Source organism: Ruditapes philippinarum, unplaced genomic scaffold (genome assembly GCF_026571515.1).
Source record: "Ruditapes philippinarum isolate M1 unplaced genomic scaffold, ASM2657151v2 ctg1841_1_1_1_1, whole genome shotgun sequence".
NCBI lineage: Eukaryota > Metazoa > Mollusca > Bivalvia > Venerida > Veneridae > Ruditapes > Ruditapes philippinarum.
In genome coordinates, this window is record NW_026853235.1 from 27,867 (window position 1) to 52,397 (window position 24,531).

A 24,531-nucleotide genomic window follows, 5' to 3' on the forward strand; every position below is an offset into this window, starting at 1 on the left:
ATCAATTTGAAAACTGGTTTTGCAAAGTTTGAAACATTTTGTCGCATGTTTTTAGTAATCGATTAAGAAACGGTACTTTCAATATAATAATATTAAAATTGAATAATGTTTAATGTCACACTGTTCTGACATATCATACCGGCGTATTGATAATGTCACTTTAAACACGGGATTGCATTTAGTATGCTAAAAAATACATACTAAATATTCTGTTTAAATCTTAATTATAAAGCAAATCATTAGAAACGAGCAACGCTAAAAATACTAAATACTTACAGAACAACATCGCACGTGATTCGATCGCCGACTTTCCATGCATCACCAGATTTTTTATCGGATTTGCTTTCTGTATACACCCTTAAAATAAATTATAATTGACATATTTAAATAAACAAATATGGTATTTATAGTCCTGTTAATCAATTTCGTAGAAATGAAAACACAGCTATCTAAGACTCTTAACTCTAAGCAATGCTTAATGGGAGGAAGGTTTTTGTCCATAATATTTTACATTGTTACTGGATTAAAATACATTGTTGTTAGTAGTTAGTTCACAGTTATATTTTTTGTCAATTAAGCCCATGATTGTGTGTGTTAATAAGAGGATTATCTAGTTTATAAACAAATAACTTTATGCATAGTGAATACAATTGTGACAAACTACAATCAGATTATGTTAATACTTTGATCATGACTGAACATTAATTGAAATCCAAGTAAAAGTTATATGTATGCGAATAGAGTTTCAACAATTTTGTAATAACTGTGATATTCGTTTTTGCTCAATTACATACCGTGTAATACATACATACATTTGACCGTGGATAAATATTCTATTAATTTCACGGGTTGTGTATGCTTTTGTTATTACCGATACCATAACATAATTTACATGGTTTTGATAAATAAAACCAGTTTGACACGATAGGCATACTGTGGCGTTAAAATTACATATCTAAAGAAAACACATCCTTAATGAAGACATTAACATCGTATGACACCTACTGAAAATGCAACAAACATACACAATGCAAGCGCCTGGTGTAAAATAATCTAGCACGCGAACATTCTTTCCATCTTTATGAGTGGATATTAAAGTAAAACGTTACGTGTATGCAATATTTATCTTGAATTCCATTGAGGTCCAAAAACCTAGAGACATGATATCCACTATTCTTTCAAGGATCAGTTTGGACACTTTATACAGAAAGATAAGGATCAGTTTGGGCACTTTATACAGAAAGATATGCAAAACAATTTAGGAATATTTTCAGAAATAAATTGGAAATCGTATTTCTTAGGAAGATTAAGCTCGATTTGAGTTAGAAGCGTTGCAACGCATTTCGGTTAGGGCCATTTTTATAATACGAATTATTATTCTGGAAAACTGAGCTACAATTTTGCACATAAGTCATTGCTCTAAACATACATCAAAGAAAAACCTTATTTTCGACCAACCATGTCATATTTGAATTCCTTTAGTATCACTTATCATTTTAAGGCTCCCGTTTATAAAATTGCAAACGCATAGTTTCTTTCTCATGTTACAGCCTTGTAATCCGTTATCTATATGCAAATTTATGCAATTCACAATTAACATGGTACAGTATGCCATTAATATACTATATTAAACGTTTTACTGAGATATCCATCGACAAATTAAATACGAAACTGTTTTTAAACGATGGTTTAATACCTTAAAACAAAATGCACAATCAAAATCATGTTCATTTTGCATTGTTTAAGTAGAAAAATAATGCAATTCGATAATTTTAAATATATCGTACTGATATTTGACGGCATTTGACGGCTATAAGATGGATTAAAATATGCTGTTAAACTAGCGTAAACTTAAGAAAAGTGATATACTCAAACACAAATGTGGTCGTATTGTTCATTTGTATGAGCATATCAGACACTTATCTTGTTTTATTTCAGCCAATAATTGTCGGGAAAAATGTTTAAGATAACAAATAAAATTCATATAAACTATATGCATGTATGAAATATCAACATTGTGTTATACATATTAAGCCAAAGGACTTAAGATTTATTTTCTACATGAAATAACTATAGACCCGGACTAAATCTTTTCTGATTTTGATTTACATATGTTTTAATTTTAAAAGAGGTTTTGCCCGGTTGTTCCTTCTTGAGCCTACGTTCCTGCAGTTAAATTGTACTACAATTTTCCTTTTGTAGTGAAATTCATTTTGAATGAATATTTAGCGTGTAAATTGTATTCAATTGTTGTCGCTTTCTAATTGTTATCAATTTTCAAAAATAAAGATTAAATCTTTACTATTCTAATGTAATCTTACGATCATCAATTCGTGATATTTATTTTACCACTGCCAGTTCAATAAAATTGAATCATAATATTTTTAGTAAAATGATACATTTTTACTCCTATTTAGAATGCTGATAAAATATCATTATGGTTACAAGTAACAAAGAAAATGAACGTAATTATGAATTAGTTTATCTACAGAGTGAAAAATAAAACGCTTCTATTTATTATTTTAATTGCCGATGTTCGTTATGATTATCATTTATAATTCATCAAACCAGTAAACTTGTATATTGTCTTTACAAAGATTTGTACCTTATTACGTGTAAAATCTTGTATACAGTCTTACAAAGATTTGAAATAGAAAACTTGCATTTAGTTTAAAGACAGATTTGATTGTTATTCATATTGAGAACTGAATTAACATATTTTTTATTACAGTTAAAATGTTGAAGATGACATTGAATGTCCTTTCATCATAGGGTATACGAAGGATAATCCAAAATAACGTTAACTTGTTGACTACACACGGGCGGTCTAAATTGTGTAAACCATACATTAAAAAACAACAACAACAAAAAAACAACAGCAGAGCATTCAAATAATAAAACAAGATAGACATATAATAAATTGAGTACAAAAAGAAAGCGCCCGTACGATTCTATAACAATAGTAACACAAATGCGTCACATGCAGATTTTGCAAAACTTGTTTAGAAACATACATCACAATTCAAGAACAAAATGGGAGAAACACAAAATGAAGCAATATCAGTTTAGTCTACTGATACTTTTACATGAAAGTTTGACGTTATATGAATTGTGCGATTTAATAACAATAATTATCATAGTGTGGTGTTACCATTGTTCCTAGTTTGGGAATGTTGTTAACAGACGGACGGGAAATCCGTAAAAGGTTTAGTCCTGTCATTATAATGTACAAATATCACAATTCACTGTAAAGATCATTGATAAAATTAAATTGTAATATACAGTGAAAAAATAAACTAACCGGTTTTCTGACGGTAAGGGGCAGCCGAGGCCGTGTAAGAAAGACAGAATAGGACGTGACAAAAGTTGACAATCAAAGAACTGACTGAGCGTTCAGACTTCATATATCGGATATTGAAGTATGCTTTATCGATAAATTCGAATATGCCTCCAATAACTAAATATTAAATTATTATGCAAACCTACATAAAGAGTGTACAGTGTGTTGAAAACATTAATTGTGGTTTTCCTTTAATTGAAATTTAAATTAGTGCACACTTTGAAACGTTTTATATAAACAAAATGTCCATACTATCTATATAAGCAATGCTATGCGTACAGTATATATCAATTAGTGCGTATTCTCCTGACTGGTTCTGGTTTATTTTGCCTTGTATTCATCCATTAAAAAAACAGAACAAATAATCAGAAATGCGGTTCTGATCCCTTTAGAAATTATGTGAAGTAATTGTAAGGGTGTTGCATTGTATGACCAGCAAAGGTTTACAGTCATTTTCCAACAAATGATCATTGCAATGAAAATAAGTCAAATAAATTCAAATAAAAATGAACGGATGGTAGTCTGGTTCACAAGTCGCCTTTTTATTGAAAGGCGCCTAAAGCAACTACGCAAAATACGTTATGAAATGAGCGACGACGTGTTCCGGCTAGCATTGACCATCTTTTAATTGTTAGTATTTTTTCAATGACTTGTTATTTTTCTCAAATATTTTGTAAGAATTTGCTTGACGTAATTACATTAGTGATGACATTATCTTGTATACGATATGTTGAACCATATATCATTCACAACACAAGTTAACATTATTATTGATCACCTCTCGTATGATATGATGTCGCCGAATTAGTTTTTACTTTTTTCAGAATGATCCGGTGAGATTCATGACTTAAAGACAAAAGACAACTGTTACGTTTACGGTACTGATGAAAATAATTACACATTCATTTAAAATGTGTTTATCTTGTTTACGATGGGTGGACATGTACTTCCTAAATTCGGAACAAAAATGCACTGGAAGGTCTTAAATTACAAAAAAAATATTTCAAAATTAAGTATTCGATGCAGAAGGAAAACTTACATTTTAAACGTATGTGTTAACTAAATTGCAATTGTAGAACACAATTCGAATATAATACTACAGAAAAAAATGCTTATACTAGAGAAATACTGTCCAAATAGTGTAAAATAGTGTAAAAGTCTCAAACATTAATTGAAATAATAAAAAAGATTAAGTTAAACAGTCATAACATACATATAATAAGAATACGGTTTTAAAATTTCTTGGAAACGAAAACTCTCCGTTTACTTAAAACTTGCAAAACGTTCGTTCGTTACGTAAACGGAGGCTCTGGAACATGATATTTGTAGAACTATAATTGTTATTTATTGTCAACAGTAATTTTTATTCTAAATCATAATAACTGATTGAATCTTTTACTACATATGATGAATAATTATTGAATACAAGCACTAAATGCATATTCATATTTGAGGAAAATTACCGAGTGATGGGAAGAATAGTTTTGTTTTTACATGTAGAGAAACTAGTGTATGTAACTAGGATACATCTCATGTGACACATTCAAACCTTAGTCTGCTAAAGGCTTATGCTTAAACAAAACTGACACCTTATACTTTAAAATGGTCAAGAACCAAGCAAATGACACTTTTTCCAGCTAAGGTTAACTATGTCGTGCTGAATAATGTTAATTTTGTCCATATATTGCATTTTAATAATATTTTCTAAAAGGTTAATGATATGATAAAAAATTAAAAGAAACGAGTTATTTCTTTTTTATTATTATAACCTTTTTCTAAATCAATTGATGTTTATAAATTCATATTACTTTTTTCTTTCAATCATACAAACATCAGTAAGACAGAACAAAATAATACAAATTTAGACAAAACAGTTGTCGATACATACTTGCCGTCTGAATGGTATCCGAAGGAATATTTGCCTACGCCCGGTAGAAGATTGTCAGGATAGTTATCTGGCACTACACCAATAGCTAGAATATAATATATACTACATGTTCTATTTTTTAGTTTATTCAACCTATATGTACGTGATTGAAATAAAACAACAAACGTTTCCAACTCAAATTGAAAGTGTTAATAAAAACTATTCTAACTTTTCATTTATGGTGCTAAATTTCCATACAATAAGAACAAGTCATGAACAATAATTTAAATTAAACAAAAACGTGCTAGACATAGCATTGCAAGAAAGAAAAGCACGTTATATAAAATATGCTACAGTAATGTTAATATTTTTGAACACCATATACATTAATAGTATAGATGCCGTTCTATTAAAATCATAATGATGCAATCATTGATTGGTACCAGCAATACTGGAATTACTTATCAAATATCTACAAACTGACTTTACAAGCCAGTTGAATATTTACACAATAAGTATATTATTTTTACCTAACGACCCGCTTTTACCCATGCTTAATATCTCAATTTCAAAGAATGATCCCGCACGCACATTCTCCTTGAACACATACAATCCAATAGCATTACTTCCGTATGCGGCATAACTGTAAAAAATAAATGTGAAGACGTATTATTATACTGCATACATTTGTTACAAATCATAAGGAAAGAATTGTAACAGTTAATAATTCTGAATGCATTTGAACTGTTGTGACTTTTGTGTGTTTAACCATGTTTCTTTCGCTGGTATATCAAATATCGTTTCATTTTAGTAATTATTATTATTTGATGAAAATTCCACGTTAGTAATTTTAAAAGTTTATTTAAAGTGCTGATGATTATCTTGTTATAATAATATTCACGATGGTTTCTCTAAATTTGTAGTGGAAACCTGAAAATAGTGTTTTGAAGCAATACCCTATGTCTATATTATTCACATACATGTTTAATAAGAAACCTTTAAACTCGGTATTGCTATATTCCTTTTAAGAGCTGATATAATAAGCAAGCGGATACCATATGCATGTTCATACCCCCTTTTAACTTAATTTTATACAATCATGTGAAAGTTCTAAATCACAACATTAATAGGTGTGTCAGATTTTAATATTGTTTTATGTATTATAAAGGCATTTAAGCGTTATTTGTATTTGCATATCAAGAGTACCGTGAAAGATATATAAAATTGAATTAAGAAAAAGTCATCATTTACATTGAAGTTGTAAATATACCTGAGACATTCGCCATCTATTTTTAGATTTCTGCAAAATAGTTTCCTGTCATGTAATGGCTGTAAATGAAACACATAATTAATTGATTAACGACAATTTCATAAACAACGGTTAAATCTGTTTCAATTTTTATTTTGCAAAATCTACAAGCAAAAAGTACATGTTGTATTATTTAGTAAAACATATTTTATGTTTTAGCGTGATCTAAAATAAGCAAAACTGAAGTTAAATATACATTGATTTGAATTGAACCTTCCCGTAACCCTCTACCGCTCATTTGGTGTCTATAAGTACCCAGAGCCGTGTACATATGATGTCGTTATACGTTAGATGCAGAGATAATCTGCCCTTTTTTGTTTCAAAACTGGTTTGGAGGACGATTGTTACGACAATACGTGATTTGTTATCATCGAAAGTTGCAAGCGTTTTAAACACCCCAGCATTTTTTCAATTATTTTAAAATGGGTGGTTGTTTGAACATATTAACTTTTTTCAAGTCTTTACATAAGAAGAGTTCTGGTTAAAGAAAAGAACAATACTTTTCATTTTCATCATTTTTCTTTCTTCTTAGATTTTTTCATCTATTGATCACATGACTTTTTTGTTTTTTTACAAACCATACGAATTACTTTAGTTTTGAAGCTGACTAGTTGCATTTGAAATGTATACCTTATTTAATTAATTGATAAATCGAATGAATAAAATAAAAAAATAAATCAATTTTTAAATTATTGATGAATTCGTTTAATTAATAAATGTAGGATATCACTTATAATCGTTTATAAATGTTGACTGAATCGTACCATAAATTAACGTATAGTTATCTGAGATATATATTAACAATGATGCCAATTTGTATGCATACACTCTTTAAATATGGTCCATTTAGTTATCTAGCATTTATCTAAACAAGCAAACAAAAGGTTTAACAACTATATGCCAAAATCAAGACAATTCTGTCTGAACAAAATAATCGTAATTTATGATTTTATTTTGCTACCACGGAGACACAAAACATCGCAAATAATCAAACTTTCATACTTAATTGGTCATTTTATTATACAATAATCCAAACACTAGTTTATTTGACATATGTATATCCTAAGGAAACATTCGTTCGGCTGAAACAGTCCAGATAAATCGTTTTCGAAGAGGTGCATTGGGGTTCTAACTAGGTAAACTGGCATTAACTTTCATTTTATCTAAATGCATTTTGGAATCTATAAGCATTATTTTAAAATTAAGGGTATTTAACGGACATTCATACAATTGTATAATGACACTTTTAATTTACCGAAAGGCATTCTAATAATTGCTGGATTTATAAATGATTCTATATTTTAATTTGACAATCAAAACTGTTTTTATGATCGGGGCCTTGTTAGTACGAAAACTACAATAACACTAACTTATTATACCTAATGCCAAAATCGCCAAAAGAATATTTCAAACAACGACACATGAAAATAATTGATATAACTTTATTTATTTACCACAAAATCAAAAGGTTGTTGTCATTTATTACTTCATTGCCGTAAAAATGTGTAATTATACAGTAATTACAAGGAAAAATCTTTAGATGACACTTAATTTCATAGAGCATATTTCTGAAGAAAAAAATCATTTAAGATATTAAATAACTCACTTGAAGCTTTTGGTGCGCTACTGCCCTCGTCGTGTCTTCTCTTTCACACGCCACTGCCAATTCTTTCTCTATTACAATTACACGTTTCAAGATTAGTTAAATTTTCTTCTAGACATGTGTAAACAGTTGTATGATAATATCTTACATCGAGACGATTGAAGAACTTAAATGCTAGTAATGAAATCTGAATATGTTTGTTATGAAACTTCATTGATATGATCACCCGTGTGAGTTGAATATAATATAAAGAAAGTGAATGGTATTGAGAAATAATATCACTTACCAGTCTGTTTGGTTCTTCTTTCACTCTGTGCATGCTATATAATAAATAAAGACGCTATGTAAACGCATAATTGCCAATATTTATCATCTTATTAGATTGACTTCTTTAAATTTGAAAAGAAAACGCGACAGTTGTATTTACAGCTTTTTCAAGACAAATTCTTACCAAATACCAAGAACAACAAAAAACGTCTTATCATGATGACAAAGATTATGAATGTATCCAAGAAAAGTTCTAGTATAAGAACTAATATAACATAAACAAGTTCATGATTATACAGCTTTAGATATTAACAACCTTTTTAAATAGTTGTGAAATTATCAAATAATTATGAATAAATAAATAAATAAATAAGTAAATAATTATTCTAGTTATTTACTTTTCAATGGTTACAATGCTAAAAACATTCAGGTTTTGCATGAAATACTCTGTTTGTCTAACAACAGTTTTGTGCTCACTTTCATGTGCTCTGTACAAAGACTTATATGTAATTGTATCGGCTAATACAGTTTTGGGAATTGTGTTAAATTGTTTAATTACTACTTTGTGTGCCATTTCTCTAAGATGATAACATTCTTACCTTAGTCCGTAATTACTTCACTATACAACTTGTGGTCAATAAGCCTGTAAGAAAGTTTTTTGTTTTGCACTTTAGATTTTTTTATAATTATCTTTCTCGCTTATGTTCTTTTTGTTCGGATTGCAAGTTTAAACGTTCATTTGTAACCACTTGAACATCTCAAAATAACTATAATGAGTTTTTTAAATGAAAATTCTTATATCGACTTGCCTGAGGTAAAGGATCTTGAACTTGAGGTAAAGGATCTTGAACTTGTCTATTATCAGCCGGATTAGTTTGCCTGAATTCATCTTGATGTTGTTGAACTAAAAAGTATAAATGTTTCATATACACACTGAAGTAACTGATATCTTGTTGTTGTCTAAAAGTGTATATTAAACTCAATTGAGTATGCATGCATAATGACCTTTATGAAATGACATTACCTGATCAACGAGTGCCAAAAAAAAAACACACACACACACGCCCTTTTCATCAAACTCAACTAAAATAGAACTGGATTCCGTTAAAACGTTACTACAGATGTATTGAAATACGTAGCATTGACGACACAAGCAACGCAGTTTTAAGCATGCTCCTCTTGTTTAGATATTATTCATCATAAAATGACAATGTGTAAAAAAAATATAGAAGTAATAATGATAATAATAAAATTAAACTTACTATTTTCTGACAGTTCAATGAGCGACCCAATCACATTGCTTTCTTTAATTGATTCAGCAAGTTTTTCGTCACGCTTGAATTTATACTGAGTCACGATATTTTTCTTTTTTACAATATCAACATTTCTCTTCGTCTTTTTCAAATACGACTTTACTTGCAGAGAAGCTACGAAAAACTTGTTCGGCTGATTAATTTTTGATTCTAGCATATTATTTTGACGTGACAATTCTGCTATTAAATCGTCGGTCTGCTTCTGTAGATCGTCCATTTTTTTCTTGTCGTTCAACATAACCTCCTTTGCCTGTTTCAGAACGCTACTTTTCATTATTTGTATACGCTCAATCACATGATCTGCAAATGCCTCTACGTCACGAACAAATTGCTCATAGAATTCGGCCATCTGTTGTCTGTTGATCACAAGTAATAAGGCACTATCTTCAGCCTCTTTCTTGCATCCAGTTATGTCTTGTATGATATCTCTAGAATTTTGGCTTGTACTAAAGGCAGCAACTTTGTCCCGAATGAATTCCAACCCGCATCTTTTATGATTTAAAACGCCACATTCTCCACAGCCAACTTGGTCGTGCTTTGGACAATAAAACTTCACAAACTCTCCATCATGCTCTTGGCATGTTTCATACGTATCACCAACCATTACCTTTATCGAACTCGAATCATCGACTGATACTAAGGAATGATTTCTATTACTTTTACGCCCTTTGTGTTTCACAAAACATGAATTGCAAATGTTAACTTCACATTCTACGCAAAATCCATCTGCATAAGTTGTTATATCATAATCTTCACAGAAACTACATGGTTTGATATTTTTGTCTTTCGTCTCTCTTTGACCAGGAACTTCCATAATTTTGTAACAACACCGTACCTTTAAGTCATAAAAATAAAGTAGAATTCATTAGAAGTTAATCTTACAACAACTTGACATATAATGTATCCTTTGTATATCAATTTGTTATCTGTATATACGAACGTACCTTTATGATACATATCATTTATATTTCATGTTTATCATTACTGTAATCAAACTAAGGTAAAATTTATTAATAACCTTGCAATATATTCTTCATTTATGGAAGGAGCTTGAGGAAAATGTTTTTGTAAACCACTGAACCTCATGGTATGATTAAATGCTCAAATGAAGAAACCAGAAATAACTAATAGTTTAAAGAGGACATTTGATTTTAAAATTCGTTTGTCTTTGCTTAAATATGCTAACAAGCTATTTCTACTATTATAATTTAATTGTATAACAAAGAGAAATCTTACCTAGCACTATACAATTATTTGTTAGTCTATTTACTGTGTATATATTCAATTTATAATATAATTATGTGTTGTGATATCTGAGAGAACAAAATACATCATAAATGTATAAATATGAAGCTGCGGAACTGTTTTGATAGTTTCCTATACAATTATGGTATAAAGCTATTGTTTTGACTTATATTTAGTAAAACGGAAAAAATGTGTAAACTGTAACTAATAAGATCATCGCAATGAGAAGGAATTACATATTGAAGGACCTTTGCCCAATATATAGCAATACCTTAAAGCTGGTACCTACTTAAAAAAAAAAACATTTTGGATATTTATATTTGATATTGATGTTGTATTGAAACGCATTAGAAAACATGTATCACAATGTAATTCAATATATGACAAGCCGTTATTCGCAGTGCGGTTTGCATTGAACTACAAGCGTATATTCAATGAATCGACTATATATATGATGCGATATTAATTGAAATTTGACATGTTGACCGTGTCTCACTTGTCAAACATTGTTTTATTATATAAATCTGCCAAGATAAAAAAAAATCACAAAAAGTAAAGGGTTTAAAAAAAACCCACAAAATAATCATATTTTCATTGTAGCATGCGTAAAAACAACAACAAATTACAAAAATTAAACCGTTATAAAGGACACAACTGCAACGTTATCATGCTTTCATTATAGCTTGGGGTAAAAGACGTAAACACGTTGACAACACCCTCCCGAAAGTCAATTAAATTTATACACGTCGGTTCGCTTTTACTTTTAACTGATATATATGTCATTGAAAAAAAACAACATATTTTTATGTGCACGCTTATAATAAACAGTTTACGGATTATGAGACTCATTCTTATTTTAGATTTATTTTTGAAAGTTCAATTCAGCTAGAGAAAATGATATTACACCCGGTGAATATTATATTATAGAATGCTCTGTTCACTATTGTTTGGACCGATGAGATTACAGATTAAAGATATATTTAATATATCATAATATAATCAAATGTAATCTACATAAACATTTAAAACAATCAGTCATGGTAACGATGAAGGAAATCCTTAATTAGTTAGTATACAGTACACCATCCGTAATTTATTTTATTGGAAAAATAAACAACATTGGTGATGAATATTATACAATAATTTTACATGATTGTTAATTATATATTCTTATCAATTGATTCTGCTACTCTATACACCATTGGTATGACTGAAACACTAAATTTTACTTGACTGTCACAGTATCTGCAAACATAGATTTAATACAAGGTATTGTATAAAAATGACTGACGACAGCGGCTTCTGTTTCTTAAACTACCATTATCTTCTCCCCCCTACCGGAAAAAGTCGTTATCTGAAAACAACCATGTAAGTTGTCATTTTTGTGAAATTAAAGCAGCATGGTGAACTAATTCAAAAGCAGTGAAAATGTTTTAGCTAATTCTTTAAATGAAATAAGGAAAATATATATAATTTATCCTTGATTTTTCAAAGCTTGAACATTACAGCTATATTATGTCGTAAATAAAATACTGCAGGTAACTTAATTGTCAAACGACAACTTGCGTTCCCATTTGATCTTGCAATAAATGACCGATAAATATATAAACACGGTTAAATCATAATTTTGTTAATTGAACCGTTTATATATAATAACTATAATTCTACAATGAAGTATCAAATTCATTCAAACGTTGTTGTTAAAGTATCAATGATAAAATAATATTTAGTTATATAAAGTATTGTAATAATTGTTGATACATTCCGGTTTGATAACCCAATTTATATTAACGATTATATTGTTTATAATTGTGCATTCATCATGCAATTTTTGAAACAAACATTTTATAACTTGGAAGTAAATGTAAACAGTCAAGTGGACATAAATACAATTTAATCGATAAAAAACATGATAATGTGTCTGCCAGTTGAAAATAAAACCATCAGTTTATATACACACGTAAAACATATTCAAACTAAGATAACTACGTCAGTTATATTGGTGTAGATCTTAAATAAAACATGAATACAATTTAATCGATAAAAACATGATAATGTGTCTGTCAGTTGAAAATAAAACCATCAGTATATATACATACGTAAAACATATTCAAATTAAGATAACTCCGCAAGTCTTATTGGCCTTGAACTTAAATTTATCATAAAGTAAACACTAATTATAATCGAAATTGAAGTATTTACGAATGTAAGAAATGTTGAAAGTAAAGTATAACCTTAAAATTATTTCGAATAGCTATTTTGTATAACAACTTGTGTGCGTTATCACTTATACATCCGCTAAATACGTTCAATAAAAATCACTGATATACCTCAAGCCTTTAGAACCTATGTTAATAAAATCGATTTTAAACTTAGTTAAACTTTGTGAAAACACTCCACACCAGGTATTTTGACGATATGGTTACCTGAAACCGGTTATTATACAAACACTATTTTCTTCCGGGTTTATTGAAACGTTTTATCCAATAAATGTTAAGTTACCGGTGATTAATAATGCATGTGCATATTTTACGTACACAGTGAACAATTTTAGAATATGAACACAATAGTTCAATGCTCTTTTATGTGGATTAAAAATGTAAATAGCAATGCAAATAAGTCATTGTTATAATGGTATTGATAACCATACCTTAGCGTATGTTCATTACTATGCCTTCACAGAAAGTCCTTATAATATAGAGCTTGATATGAGATGTATATAATAAGAAAGAATTATGATGTTAAACATTATCACCAACTGATGACTTAAAGTGGTCTTGTTGTATTTCTTGCATGTATAAACATGTCTGTGTTCTTTCATTTTTGATTTTATAGATAATAATAATTTATAAAGTATCATCCGAGGTCATTTTTCCTAAATTTTGAATAATGTACTAACCGTCTTTAAAGTATAATAGAACAACCATACTTCAGATAACAGTGAGGTTGGATTGTAAAACATTTTTAAAATCAACTGACTGACACGTCTACAAATTGTCCACATTTTAGATACCTATCAAAGTATCACAAGTCATGTAAGTTGTTATATTACACAATAAAAAGATATAGTACAACTGTCTATAGAATGTAATTACACTTTTATCAATACAAGTATTTTTTTTACACTAAAAACACAATAACCCGTCTAAATAACTATTTAAATTAACAACACACTGGGTCGTTCAATGTTGATATACCTGAAGTTAAAAAATTATGATATTGACTAAAATTATGTTTGGTTTAAGATAATTTTGAAAATATTCTCGGTTGATAGACTATTGTGCTATACAATCATCAAGGCTATATTAAATCAGTATAATGTTTTATATAGATTGCAAAAAGTAAAAAAAAAATAAACAATATCTAAAAATATCAAGTTTAGTTTTTAATAAACATAGCTGGGAGTCCGCTGCCTAAGGTTTATCAACTGATACTGACTATGGTCAAACTAATAAATGATTGCAAAAACATAAGTCTTTGTTTCCTTGAGCAAGAAACTTTACATTCATTGCTCTGTACTGGTTGGTTCCGGGAACAGATTCGAAAGAGTGTCTATAACCTTATAGCTTCCTACACAATTGAACTAAAATTATAACAAAACATACGTCAGCAATTCCTTACCACGCATTATATTGCAAGTCATATCAATGCAAAAATTAGTATAGCATCAATTCATTTATAATCAAAGTAAAAGTTCTTACCTGTCGCTTTATCAGTTTTAATGATATAATGATTTTTCTACGTAACCAATATACATCCACGAGGCACGAGGAATACACAACACTAATATACGTTCAGCCCTTAAAGCGTATAAGTTTAACTTTTTTATTATTTGAAATGGTTCACACATTTAATTTGCACAAATGAAACAATGTTAAACGAAGTTATAATGTTTCCTTCTTGGTTAATAGAAGCTTTTTTAAAATAAAGTCGTGAAATGTCAAATTTGACATGCTCAGATGCATTCATTTGTTTACTTTCCTCGCAATCCGATGTAAAATAGTTTTAAGAATGCAGAAATTAGTGTAACATCAATTCATTTATAATCAAAGTAAAAGTTCAACTAACACTCATCTAACATTGTATGACACCATTATTAACATTATACAATTCCTCCTCTTTGTCTTCTTTAAAGGGGTTAACATTTATAAAAGTAAACTTCACATTCTACGCAAAACCCATCCGCATATGTTGCTATGTCAAAATCTACACAGTTTTGCATTTTTGTCTTTCGTCACTTTTTGACCAGGAATTTCCATAAGTTTGTAAGAACACCGTACCTATAAGTCATGAATTGAATAAAAGGTAGCATTCATAAATACTTAATCTTAAAAGACCTTGCCATATAGTGTATCCTTTGTGTATCAACTGTTATCTATATATACAAACATACCTTTACGTATTGTTTATTATTGTTAACAATCTTTGTTACTGTCATACAATTAGTATAAAATTGATTAATAACCATGCTGCCAATTCTTTATTTATGGAAGAAGCTTGAGGACTATCTCTTTATAAGCCGCTGATCCTGTTCGTTTATGATTATATGCTCACAAAAAGAAAGCTGAAATACCTGGTATAATAAAGAGGATATTAAATTTCAAAATTCGTTTGACCAGCTTTTTTACTATTAAACTCAATTATACAACAAATGAGAAACTTACTTAGCACTATTAAATTACTTGATATTCTATTAACTGTGCATATATTCAAATTATATCTATGTGTTATGATATCTGAGAGAAACAAATGCATCAATACTGTAAAAAAACATGTTTTGATTATGTAGCTTGGAAACATATTTAATAGTTTCCTTTATATACATAGTTTAGAATTTTTGTTTTGAGTTTATATGAGTAAAACACAATAGATTTGTGTAAACTGTAAGTGGTTAGTTTGAATATACAGTGTTGCCCTCATATGATACAAAGTTAGTTGCTAGTTAAGGTAAAGGTATTCCTTAAAATAATTCAATTTGTATTCTGTTTCCGTTAAATGCAAAATAAGAATATACAAAAGATGCGAAGTTTGTATATTTTGTATTTTTACCAATTCTAAAATCAAATATATTCCATACACGAACACAATAATTCTAAAAATGCGCATTAATTAAAAAAACACACATGGAATAAAAGGAATAAAGTGGTTTTAATCTATTGAATGGCTTGTAATGATTATAAAACATACTCTCCACTTCTGCTTTCGACATTTAACACGTAAAGGAATTAATGTAAGTGAGGGACCAAGTGTATGTCCATTGTTGAAAAGTAATGGAAACATTAACATTATAATACTACTATAGTCAATTTATATCGTTTTGTATCTACTGCATAAGCATTTTATATAAAACTAAACATTGCTTAGAGGGAGGGGTACGTAGCAAAAACTCTTTATATTTTCAAGCTTTACTGGTACCGGAGGACCGGGAGCGGCCTTTGTTGCATTATTTCAGGCACAGAGGGCTCCTGTGTAAAACAAACGACGTTCTGCATGTAACTAAACATTTCGACACAAAGTGATAGAGAGTTTAGATAACAACTGTTCATTTGTGAAGTCACGTGACTATTCTATATTCTGTAATTGACTCTATCAATCAAAATATCCACGCCGATTGTAAAAAGTCATACATGTATTTCGCCGATTGTAAATAAGACATAATGTAAATCAATGATATTGAACAATTATAGTAGATATGACTCACACTTATTAAATGAGCATATTTCTAATTGCTGTGCTGAAATAAATTAACCATTCACAAGTTATATTGAAAATGTATGATAAGCAATTAATTCAAAAGATAATAATAAAAGATAATAATGATAATGATAATAATAATAATAATAATAATAATAATAATAATAATAATAATAATAATAATAGAATAATATCTTTATTTAAAGCAGGTTACACATTAAGAACATACTAAAGCAATCATATCTTATTTCCAATGTGGAATTCTGAAATAGAAAACACCAACAGGCCATGCATAGTTAGAAAAATGAATATATTATATTTAATTTTAAGAATAAGACGACTCATATTCTTTCGACAGACACTCAATAATTTGTTTAAACATATACGTATATTGCATCATTCGTTCGTTCAGTTGTTAGTTCGTTCATTCATTGATTGATTGACTGATTGATTGATTGATTCATTCATTCATTCATTCATCCATTCATTCATGCATGCAATCATTTATTCATTCATTCATTCATTCATATGAACAACAACATATGTTTTGTATTTTTCTTTAAAACACTTAAGGTAATTTTCATTACGAATACTTAGGTATATTGTTCCAAATGTTCATGCCATAATAAGAAAATGTGTCTTTAATTAATTTGTTTTAGGTCTTGTCCATAATACAATATCTTTTTGTGACCTAGACCTTAAGTTATACATTTTGTTGTCGGAAAAAGTCATCAGTTCTGTCATATAAGTCGGTGCCATGTTATTTAAAGTTTTAAAAACAAACATCGCCGTGTGATATTTACATATGTCAGGGAACGGTTACCAGTTAAGAGCTTCGATCACCCCAATGAAAAGGAATTACATATTGAAGGATCTATGTCCAATATATGTCAAAACCTAAAACATTGTACCCTATTTAAAGAAAAACTTTGGATATTTATATTTGTTTTTTTTATGTTTAAACGCATTTGAAAAACATGTATCAAATTGTAACGTAATGTATAATAAGCTGTTATTCGTAGTGCAGTTTACTGTGAATGTAAAACGTACATTCAATAATTCGAACGTATATTATTGACTGGTGCGCCATTAAATTTATTTGATGCGATATGCACCACAATTTGACATATTGACGTGGCTCACTAGTCAAAAATTGTTTTATAATATGAAAAGGCTAAGATTAAATAAAGATAACAAAAAGGAAAGAGTTTCAAGGAAATACAATAGACAACATTATCTTGTTTTCATTGTATCGTGGAGAAAAGACGCACGTAAATTTAGATCATAAAATAACAAAACTTATAATATCATATATAGATAGCTTTAAAATGAGTTTCTCCGATTGGTTAAGATGCAATTTGTCATTCAAACTATAGCGAATATCAGATATCAGAGTATATTACATGTAATTGTTTTTCTTCTAAAATAAATTTTTAAGTTAATTCAACGTTTACGTCTCTAAAAATAGATTTTATGGAAATCCAACAAAAGACGCGTGATATGTCGTGATGTCACGTCAAGTTTGTTGTTATTTTTCTGAAGTCAGACAAGTCTATTTTAGTCACCGGCGTTACATTTTGTAACGAATATTCCGAATTTAGCGTCCAAATGTCTTCATTAAAATGTCAGAGCAAAACATTGGAAAAAAGTAGACAAGGTGGAAAATGTCAATTTCCGTCAGATTCAATGGCAGATTTCATATCCCATATGAAAGGGATTTAAAGGTAATATAATTGAAAACGATAACGTTGTACCAAAACTAACAACAACAAAAACAAACAAAAAAACAACAAACAAATAAGTAATTAAAATGATAGAATTTTGAAGCCTCAATAAACCTTTAAGTGATTATATTAGCTCCTTTATGTTCCAGGCGGTTCAATTTCCAATGTCAGCTTATAACCACTACAATAACTTACCGATGAGGTCTTGTTAATTTATATATTATTTCTTAATAACCTTATAATTGTATAACATTTATTTTAATATATCTATTATTATAATATTTAATTATATCAATTCTAAAAAATAGCTTGAATGTTTTGAAATAAGTACATTATGATGCTTTAATTTATCACAAGTTTGGTTTCTGGTTATAATGGTTTAAGAAAAGGAATCGCCGTCATTCATTTTCTATACAGATATTTTACTAAAACGTTATTTTAGATGTCGTCAGTAAAAATTTGTGTTCATCTGACGTTGTGTAATAAAGTCATTCTGCACAGCGGTCTGTAAACGATAACAAATGTATAAATTTTTATCTCTACTACAATTTCTTTTATCTCCATCTATTAAATATATATTAACTGTAGAGTTAGAACGGCTTTCGTTTCGATCATTTTTGAAAACTTAATTTATATACAATGTTTTATTTTAATTACTTCGTTTTAATTTGCGTTATGAATGCTGGATAGATTGTAAAAAAAATTAAGTATCAAACTAGTAGTTACCTTGTTATCTAACTGTCCTTGTTAACTATATCTGAGCTATCAGTTTGACCTATCAATTGACTCCCTCAAAACCGAACTAATATTTACAATGATATATACATGACATGGTATAAATGTTAAATTTCAAAATAATTTGACACATTTATATGACAAACGTAAGTATTATCTGTTATTTATTGAAACATTTTAGTTTTTGAAATTAATCTAGGATACCAAAAAGTAAACTTAAATCTAAGTAATAAAAGCGTGCCTGTAAAACATCTATTCAGATGTAAGATTGAAGTACCAAATTTGAGGCAATTACATTGTCATAAAGCAAAATGGTACTATATAACTGTAATATTATTTTGTATAAATGGACGAAGCAAAAATGAACAAAATAATTTGAAATAACTAGAAAATGACAGATACACAGGCATTTAACTATTGCAACGAGAAAATAAAGTTACGCATTTGTAACACCACAAAATGAGAATAATTTGCAACCTAAACGAAAATTGTCTTTAAAGTTGAATTATCATTTCTTTTTTATGCTTGATTTTGTATCTTAACATAATAATGCCACAGACAGCTATCTGATTCAATATTTTAATTACAGAGGATTTTCAAATAATTAAATTTAGTGAACAAAATATATTATTTCTTTCATTTAAAATAAAAAATAAACGTGAAATAGTAATTATATAGAAAGGGATTGCAATGAACTTATTTTGATACGTTTACAGTTATATTATCTTAGCTAAGTTAGTACAAAAGTACCTTTGATATAATGAAAGAGTCAAACCCGGATGACACGTAAGCTAGTTGCATTGCTTAATCACAAGAACAAATTCAAAGACCCCAATGTGTTTGAACCCATAGTAATCAGGAACGGGTGGTTTAACTACAATGATCGGTATAATTCTAAAACTGACGGTATCTGACGTCCCTTGATAAAAACCTAGGATAATAATTGTAATTATATGAGGAAGATAAACAAAAGTCGTCAATGTCTACACTCCCGGTTGTGTCGCTTAACGTAAAAAACTGTCTTTTGAAGATGATATAATGAAAAAAATAGTGTTAAAGCTTACAATATATATGAACATAATTATATGTATTTTAAATGCATATTGATACCCGTTTAACACACATCTTTCAAGTATTATCATACAATATAAAAACACACCAATCAGGTCAGTTAAAAAGTCTTGTTTGTAAGGCTAAAAACATTATTGAAAACAAACTTATTAATATGTGTCCTCTTTATTCCGCCCACTTTACGCATTCAAAATGTATACATAAGAAATGTTATTGCTTTCTATATAATAAGCGTTTTGGTAACAAGCAATCATGTGGCATTCGATTCATTAACATTTATGGTCAAATAAACGCCAAAACAAAATTATTACATAAATAAACTAAAATGAATAACAGAAAAGCTAAGTATATTTATTTTTAATTGTCTTACCTGTATAAACTTATCCTGACGGTTGATGTTTCGGATATGTTTGAGCAACCATTAACTGATAATGTGACTGTGTACATTGACCAGTATCTATAGATAACAGTGTATCATGTACTGTCGTATAACTTTACATTATGGGTCGATTTTATTATCTTTTCAATGACAATATTATTAAACTATTTAGTCCTTTAGATTATGTTAAGTGACCATGTTAAATTGTTATAAATTTGAGACCCTTATTGTACGCAGTTAATGACGATGTGAAGAGATTGCATATGACGCAGTACGAAAGTAGAACTGCGGAGTATATTATTAACTGTACTACCGTTGTGGCATACTCTTCAGTTCAAAAGCTTTATTTGTGCTTTCGGCGCTTTTATACTGGACATTTCAGTTAGTTTCCAAAACATGTTACTTATCATATTACAATTAAAAAAATAAACATTTATTTGTCTGATCTACTGTGTTTTTGGTGCTGCCTGGTCAAAAGTTAAACTTAATGATAAAAACACATTTTTATAATATAATTTACAATGTTTGAAAAAAACTCTTGACGTTCAATTGTATAAACGATATGATTTTTTTCTAGATGATCTGCGTTTCTTAAAATATTTTAAATGCAATTGATTTGCTTATATCTGACATTCTTACATTCGTATTGCACTTTGCACTGAATTACAAAGTATCAACAATTCAAACATACATTTGTATTCAATACATTCAAAGAGATCACTCATTGTTAAGATGAATGAAACCAGTAAAATGTATACGATATTCCGCAAAATACACAATATTTATCATGAATATGCACAATTTACATGTGATTTCTTTGTTCTTATAAATTGATTTTCCTACCGGAAACATCATTGACTTCGTGTAAAATGTCTAAAATACATTTATTGATTTTTAGGCAAAACAAAACTATTATTAAATCAAACGTATTTGACTCTTTCAAAATATCTGTCCGTTTAATAAGTATTGACCACTGTTTGATTTGATAACACAGCTCCTCGTATTTGTATTTCTACATTAAGCTATGAAGGACGTCTACATAATAACAATAATTTACAACGACACATATCGTTGGAGCATAGTATTGATTGTAGAAGAGATATTTAGATATCAAGTAAATGACGACAAATACACTATGGTAAGAATTGATAGATTTACTGTTGCATTTAGCTAGCTAATATATCTCCAATATAAATATTACCTGACCTGTATTTTTTTCTTATTTTCTTATTCAAAAACAAACGGGTATATTTGTGTTGCAAATGAAAGTCGAGAAATAGTGTTGATCAAGTTAGCTTCTTATTGTTTGAATGTATGTACCATAATGTACTGATTTAAAACAAAACAACATTAAACATCATCTGATTTATAAATGAAGTAAATTATTTTGTTTATACATGTATTATGTGTTTGACGAGTATACATTTTATGATGTTTAAAATATTTTTCATAAAACATTCGGACTGATAAAACACCATTGATTATATATTTACGTTTCAAATGTTAATCTTTGTGTGCTTATCGTTCAAACAGAAATATTAGATAAAAAAGTTATCAAAATTTGAATGTAAGTTACCATCTTTTGATTCATATCAAAAGTTTACTTGTTTAATTATTTTTAATAATATATTTAGAGCATGTAAATCTTGAACAACCGTAACTCTGAACATGTAAAGAAAGTTGTATTTGGATTCCATAAACAATACTAAACTAAAATTATACAAAACGATAGTTTATCAAAAATAGTCAAATCGACTTTCGTTTTATCAAACTGGACAACCAACTTTAACTACAAAATTGAAGTTTTAATATTTTTTTATATATATTTGCGGTCTATATGCTAGACAGATTGTACACATTTTATAGTATCAGACTAATAGTTACTTCGTTATCTAACTGTCCTAGTTAACTATATCTGAGTTATCAGTTTGAACTATAAATTGACATCTTTCAAACAAACGAATTTATACATGACATGGTATAAATGTTTAATTTCAAACTAATTTGACACATACATAAGACAATTAAGTTCCTGCAATTAATCTAGGATACCGAACAGAAAGATGAAATATATTTATAAGTAATATAAGCGTGTCTGTATAACAACTATTCAGATATAAGATTATAGTGATTCAAAGTTATTTCTTTGTTAACGAAAATCAAAGCAATTCCGTTGTCTTTAAGAAAAAGGGTAGTATAGTATTTGTAATATTGTTTTGTATTCAAGAGAGAAACAAAAATAGATAAAATTATTGGCATAAGATGAGACCATGAAATTGACAGATACGCAGAGATTTAACTATTGCAACGAGAAATTAAAGTTACGCAATTGTTTTATTAACACGAGAAAATGAGAATAATTTGCGACCTAAAAGAAGGTTGTCCTTAAAGTTGATTTATCATATCTGTGTTGTAAATTTGTATTTTGACATATGTCACAGCTATCTGATTACAGAGAATATTCAAATCATTACAGCTAGTGAGCTATTTTTTTAAGGAAACGTGAACAAGTATAACCCTTACTCTTTATATATAAAGGACACGTTTACATAAACTTTATCTGATAATATAAGAGTTTTAGTATCTTAGTTTAGTGTACCTAAGTGAAAACATGTACCTTTGACATTATGATTTTTTTGTCAAGTTAAATCCCGATGTCCGATATGCTAGCTGTATTGCTTAATCACAATAAACAATTCAAAGACCCCAAGGCGTTTGAACTGATATGAATCAGGGACGGGTGGTTTAAATACAAAGATCGGAATAACTCGGCATTTGACTGCTGGTGACGCCCCTTGATAAAAAACTATGATACTAATTGTTATTCTATGAGGAAGATAAACAAAAGTCGTCAATGTCTACACTCCCGGTTTTGTAGCAAAATGTTGCTATCATTTGAAGATGATAATTATGATGGAGAAAATGATGTTAAAACTTAATTTAAACAATTAAAAGTAATTAACAAAAATACTTAGTGTAATTTGATTAAAATTGTCTTACCTGTTTATTCGTATCCTTTAGGTTGCTGTTTGGGCAGGTTTTATAAATCATTAACTGATAGTGTGACTTATACATCGACCAGTATCTATAGATAATCATTTATCATGTACTCTCATTACACTTTACATTATGGGTCGATTTTATAATCTTTTCGATGACAATATTATTAAACTGTTAAGTCCTTTAGATTATTTTAAGCGACCATGTTAAATTGTTATAAATTTGACACCCTTATAGTACGCAGTTATTGGCGATGTGAACAGATTGCATATGACGCAGTACGAAAGTAGCACTGCCGATGTATATTATAAACTGTACTACCGTTGTGGTATAATCGTCAGTCCAAAAGCTTTATTTGTGCTTTCGGCGCTTTTATACTGGACGTTTTAGTTAGTTTCCAAAACATGTTAGTAATCGTATTACAATTAAAAAATAAACATTTATTTGTCTGATCTACTTTGTTTTTTAGTGCTGCCTGATCAAACGTTAAACTTTATGATAAAAACACATTTTAATAATATAGTTTACAATGTTTGAAAAAAATATTGACGTTCAATTGTAGATTGATCTGCGTTTCTTAAAATCTTTTAAATGCAATTGATTTGCTTATATCTGATCTCGCGAATAGTTTATGCGTCCGCAAATACGTTGTTTTTTATGTATGTGAAAAGTAAATTGGGGTAGATAGAAAACTAGTAAAATCAATATAAAATAATGATAACTATAAAACACTGAAATATGCATTGCATATACATTTAAAAGGTAAAAAGGGTTATAAATTAGAAAGCTTATTCTGAACTTTAACATTTTATATTCTCATTTATCATAATATGGAGCAAGATTCTAACTCTCTTTCATCAAGTTAAGAGTCGTCGGTATAAAATGTGTATTAAGTCAATGTGTTCTTCAAATCGTTGGAATGTCATTGTTTTTTCCCTAATTTTATTTGTTTCCATAGCTGTGCACATTTGCTATCTTTTCTCT

The 24,531-nt window shown here is 28.8% G+C and overlaps 2 protein-coding genes across 2 annotated transcripts in view; both read right to left on the reverse strand.

Annotated features, from left to right (window-relative positions):
• Positions 1-217: 217 nt before the first annotated feature.
• The window catches only part of LOC132736191 (uncharacterized), a 76,408-nt gene continuing 52,094 nt past the window's right edge, over positions 218-24,531 (reverse strand). The window contains exons 3-7 of the mRNA XM_060723288.1: positions 8,123-8,190; positions 6,478-6,536; positions 5,738-5,850; positions 5,229-5,313; positions 218-357 (exon numbers count right to left, since the gene is read on the reverse strand). Coding sequence (XP_060579271.1) covers positions 273-357; positions 5,229-5,313; positions 5,738-5,850; positions 6,478-6,536; positions 8,123-8,190 — 410 coding nt within the window. The 3' untranslated portion in view covers positions 218-272. The remainder of the gene's footprint in view (positions 358-5,228; positions 5,314-5,737; positions 5,851-6,477; positions 6,537-8,122; positions 8,191-24,531) is intronic.
• On the reverse strand, positions 8,784-14,755 carry LOC132736192 (E3 ubiquitin-protein ligase TRIM33-like). Its single transcript, XM_060723289.1, has 3 exons — positions 14,646-14,755; positions 9,649-10,534; positions 8,784-9,290 (listed from the first exon to the last, which is right to left on the reverse strand). The coding sequence occupies exons 2-3, from the start codon at positions 10,511-10,513 to the stop codon at positions 9,154-9,156; spliced, it is 1,002 nt and encodes a 333-aa protein (XP_060579272.1). The 5' UTR covers positions 10,514-10,534; positions 14,646-14,755; the 3' UTR covers positions 8,784-9,153.

Excerpts from the sequence above, each read along its gene's own strand:
- LOC132736192 (XM_060723289.1), bottom strand. The coding sequence starts at position 10,513 with ATGGAAGTTCCTGGTCAAAGAGAGACGAAAGACAAAAATATCAAACCA. Across the intron at positions 9,291-9,648 it reads CATTGAACTGTCAGAAAATA|TTCAACAACATCAAGATGAA; the intron begins GTAAGTTTAATT and ends TATACTTTTTAG.